General features: G+C 42.7%; 1 protein-coding gene across 1 annotated transcript in view; it reads left to right on the top strand.

Moving 5' to 3' along the window:
• Positions 1-3,424, top strand: part of LOC135205134 (uncharacterized) — a 5,897-nt gene extending 2,473 nt beyond the window's left edge. The window contains exons 3-6 of the mRNA XM_064235495.1: positions 1-6; positions 365-1,557; positions 1,595-1,863; positions 2,119-3,424. The exon at positions 1-6 is cut by the window's left edge and continues 135 nt beyond it. Coding sequence (XP_064091565.1) covers positions 1-6; positions 365-1,557; positions 1,595-1,863; positions 2,119-2,603 — 1,953 coding nt within the window. The 3' untranslated portion in view covers positions 2,604-3,424. The remainder of the gene's footprint in view (positions 7-364; positions 1,558-1,594; positions 1,864-2,118) is intronic.
• Positions 3,425-5,052: the final 1,628 nt, after the last annotated feature.

The following is a 5,052-nucleotide window of genomic DNA, read 5'->3' as shown; positions in this document are numbered from 1 at the left end:
ACTGAGGTAAGTTTTACTCTAGCAGAGAGAGAGAGGAGAGAGAGAGAGAGAGAGAGAGAGAGAGCTGAATCTACTAGGTGATGTTCTTATGTAATTTGTTTTATATGAGTTTCAAATGATTAGATTTGCTTTCTACCTCGGAAAACTATTGGAGTGGTTAAGTACTATAATTAATATGTCCGAGCGAATGATTCTTTTTCTATAGATTTCCAAGAAAAAGTAATTTTACTAAAGTTTTATCTTGTGCTCTTCGTTCAATCAATTGCAGTTTTAAAATCAGTTCAGTGAATAATCAACAGTAAATATAAATCAACTCAAAATTTAATCCAGATATTCATTCAAACTTTTATATTTCCTTCTAAAGGTTAGACAAAAGGTTTTCTACAAAACAATCACTCAAGTATCGGAAGTCCCTGAGACCGTATACGTCACAGACATCCAGCTCAGGCCAGACCCTTCCACCATCACTGTCTTCCGTACTATTACTCGAGATGCAGCTAGGATTGCCCAGGTCCCCAGAGGAATCACTCGTACTGTGAACCAGCAGAAGATATACACCAAGACAGCCATAGTCCCACGTGTTGTAGACAGGACCGTTCAAAAGTTCGTCACTGTGACAAACCCTGTTTATAAGACTGTGACAGTGACTGAGGTTCCCCCACCAGTCAAGCTAGGTCCTACCATCATCCAAACTCTGACTGCGAAAGAAGAGCACTTTACTCCGGCTGTCGTCGTAGACACTGTCTTCATTACTAAGGCTGCTACTGTGATCGATCAACAGGCAGTGCCATACACAGTGACAGTAGATGGACCTTGCGGACTAGCCGGTATTGGAGCTGGAGGAGTTGGTCTTGGAGGAGGATTGGCCCTAGGAGGAGCAGGAGGTGGACTTGGGCTAGGAGGCGCAGACCTTGGACTTGGTCTTGGTGGAGTTAGTTCTGGACTTGCACTTGGAGGTGCAGGGGTAGGAGGGCTTGGGCTGGGAGGAGTGAGTGGGGGAGTAAGCAATGGAGGGGTGGTACTTGGGGTATCTGGTGGTGGACTCAGCCTTGGAGGGGGTGCAGCTGCTCCGCTAAGTCTGACGATAGATGACGATGAATTGGATTTGCAAGCGTTAATTGGAGGAGCAGGTGGTGGTCTTGGGCTTGGAGGACTTAGTGTTGGCCAAGGGTTGGGAGGAGTAGATGGGTTTAGAGGAACAACCAATGACCTTTTCCTTGAAGGAGTTGGAGGTGGTGTAGACCTTGGAGGATCTGTCGGAGGAATTAAACCTGCAGTAGCAGTTGGTGGATTTAAACCAGGAGGAGCAGTTAGTGGAGTTAGCCTGGGGGGAACCGGAGGTGGATTTAAACCAGGAGGAGCAGTAAGTGGAGTTAGCCTCGGGGGAACAGGAAGTGGTTTAGGACTGGGAGGAGCAGGAGGTGGGGTAAATCTTGGAGGAATAGGAAGTGGAGTAGGTCTTGGAGGATCAGGGGGTGGATTTGGACCTGGAGGAGGTGGAGGTGGATTAGGGCTTGGAGGATCAGGAGGTGGAATAGGTCTTGGAGGACCAGGAGGACCAGGAGGTGGATTTGGACCTGGAGGATCAGGGGGGCGGATTAGGCCTTGGAGGATCAGGAGGTGGAGTAGGTCTTGGAGGACCAGGAGGACCAGGGGGTGGATTTGGACCTGGTGGATCAGGAGGCGGATTAGGCCTTGGAGGACCAGGGGGTGGATTTGGACCTGGAGGAGCAGGGGGTGGAGTAGGCCTTGGAGGACCAGGAGGACCAGGAGGTGGATTTGGACCTGGTGGATCAGGAGGCGGATTAGGCCTTGGAGGACCAGGGGGTGGATTTGGACCTGGAGGAGCAGGGGGTGGATTAGGTCTTGGAGGACCTGGAGGACCAGGGGGGGAGGTGGATTTGGACCTGTGGATCAGGAGGCGGATTAGGCTTGGATGGACCATGGGGTGGATTTGGGGACCTGGAGAGCAGGGGGCGCTGGGGAGTAGGCCTTGGAGGGACCAGGATGGACCAGCCAGGTGGATTGGACCAGGAGGAGCCGGGGGTGGGTTAGGTCTTGGAGGACCTGGAGGACCAGGAGGTGGATTTGGACCAGGAGGAGCAGGGGGTGGGGTAGGCCTTGGAGGACCAGGAGGACCAGGAGGTGGATTTGGACCAGGAGGAGCAGGGGGTGGAGTAGGTCTTGGAGGACCTGGAGGAGCAGGAGGCGGATTTGGACCTGGAGGAGGAGGAGGTGGATTTGGACCTGGAGGAGCAGGCGGTGGAGTAGGCCTTGGAGGACCAGGAGGTGGATTTGGACCAGGAGGAGCTGGAGGTGGAGTAGGTCTTGGAGGACCTGGAGGAGCAGGAGGCGGATTTGGACCTGGAGGAGGAGGAGGCGGATTTGGACCTGGAGGAGGAGGAGGTGGATTTGGACCTGGAGGAGGAGGCGGTGGACTGAACCTTTCAATAGATGATGATGATTTCGATCTGGATGACGACGACAACAGCCTCGTCCTCGGAGGGGGATCTTCAGGATTAGGAGCCGGCCTCGGGCCAATCGACGTCAGATTAGGCGGAGATAAAGGCATAGGAGGCAGTAAGATAAAAGTGGATACGTAGTGAACCGACCCTTTGGACTGCCCTAAAACTCCTCAGGGGGCCCCATTAAGTTTTAGATGAAGGTTTAGATTATGTCTAACCCCTGGGTTCGATTAAGTGTAACCACCTCATCTTGATGGGTAGGTAAGAGAACAAGCCTTTGGAGCAGGACCTAGGCTTAAAACTAGGCTGACCATCTTCCTAGCTGCATAAAGGTAAAAGAAAGTTTAATACTAGTCTTAGAATCTTCTGTAGGATGGAAAAATTAGGAGAAGTGAGCTTGAGACATGGTTTACTTTCTAAACTTGAAGTGAAATGTCCAAAATTCTTGAAACAAGTCTTTGCCACTTCTTCGGAAACTTGAGACTAAATCTAGCCTCATCTCTAGAAGTGGACAAGTCTGTAAACAAAGTTCAGGCATGGTCTTGCTACTTATCTACAAGTAGATAAGTAGAACCAAGCTGTTTAACATAGTATGTTTCATGTATTTGAAGTGTTCTATCAATTTCCAAGCAAAAAATAACAGTTTACTTGTAATCAAGATGTGAAGTTTTGCTGCTCATTCTCTACAGTCAGGGTTTGTAAACTTTCAGTATCTTGGCAACTAATGTTAGTCAATACTCCGTCTACTGATGTAAATCTGTTGCTTAGACCCAGTAAGGGTACAAGCGAAATACTTTCACATATACATACATATACGAGTGTATATGTATAGCATTGTGATGTATGCTCATGTTGTTATTGTAAGATATATTTCTGTTGTACATTATTTTGTGTTGTATATTATTCTGTGAGTGATTTTGATATGTGTATATTTTAATAAAACGTTATTTGTTATAAGATATGTATGGTTTTCTTCTTTAACCCTAATATAATTTTGTCAAGGTAACAAAATACCTGTAATTACCGACTAATATTCCAAAAATATTAGGAATGAAGACTACAAATATTCATAACTTAAATAAAACAAACTTCAAAAATGATTCTAAACAAAACAAAATAGCTTCAAACTAAGCTTGAATTCATACAGATGAGTTCTATAGTATATATATATATATATATATATATATATATATATATATATATATATATATATATATATATATATATATATATATATATATATATATATATATATATATATATATATATATATATTATATATATATATATATATATATATATATTATATATATACACACACACACACACACATATATATATATATATATATATATATATATATATATATACTATATATATATATATTATATATAATATATATATATTTTAACTGATAAAAAAATGAAGTATAGAATTTTTCAAATATAATTGTAATCGAAAAATGCTAAACTATTCGTAGGAAATTAGTTATTATATTATTCACACAAAGCATATAGACTTGCATGAATGCTGTTCAGTTCTGACAAGAATGGATAATACGAAGATGAAGGAGAATAATAATAATAATAATAATAATAATATGTTTTATTCAGCTCGGGGCCATATACATTGAGTATACAAGATACAGACAGTAACATACATAAATCTAGATACATGAGGTATGATAAAAAAAATAGAAAAAGAAAATGAATAATCGGCACTTATCCATAATATAGCTGAGGTAGCATAAAAGCTAGTAATCATCATACTGGTAAATAACAGTAATAATATTGGTGAGAAAAAAAAAAATGCATTGCGAGTAATAACAGTTGGTGCACATATTATATAACTCAAATTTCAACTAGAGACCTTAGGTGGTTACAGTAGTCAGGTCCAGAGGGCTTAATACATAAATTAAATGTAAATAAAACTTTAACTTGATAGGAATCACAGTAATAATGAAAAATTAAAATATCAGCTATAAATGTAATAATGACAAAAAACTGCAGATGACATCTTGCCCAATACAGAGATTAAGTCCTTTAGGGGGACAAAGGGCCAATGGTCATTTTCCCATCTTTCCCACAATTTAGAAATTCTTCTTGCTTCACTCCTTAGGATTGCTTTGTATGAGCGAGTTGCTGCTGTTTTCTCACTCGGGGTTACCAGACTGGACATTGTTCGCCTAACAATGATTTTTAAATTGTCCAGGTGGTTTTCAATGAACATCTGTGTGGCGGACAGTGGTAGCGGGGAGTGTTTGTGAGGCGTCTCAGAATGTCATTGTGCACAACAGTGATGCGTCTCAAGGTCTCTTGGGTATAGTTCGTCCAGAGGAACACCCATAGATACTGTAGCAGTACGAGCGGAATAGAAGCAGTTTCACGTCTCGGTGACAGAAGGCAAACCTCCTTGCAATCATGTTGCCAGCTGCACATAGTTTACGACGCCTCTGTCAATGTTCGTATCTTTTAGTCGTCGGTGATAATGTGACCCAAATACGGAAATTCGTGCACAAATTCCAGCCGATGGTTTCCGAGGGGGAAAAATTTGAGGTTCTGCAATATGCTTAAGCGATCTCGGGAGC

The sequence above is a fragment of the Macrobrachium nipponense genome, chromosome 48 (genome assembly GCF_015104395.2).
Source record: "Macrobrachium nipponense isolate FS-2020 chromosome 48, ASM1510439v2, whole genome shotgun sequence".
In the NCBI taxonomy this organism is placed as follows: Eukaryota; Metazoa; Arthropoda; class Malacostraca; order Decapoda; family Palaemonidae; genus Macrobrachium; species Macrobrachium nipponense.
This window is presented reverse-complemented; position numbering and strand designations above follow the sequence as displayed.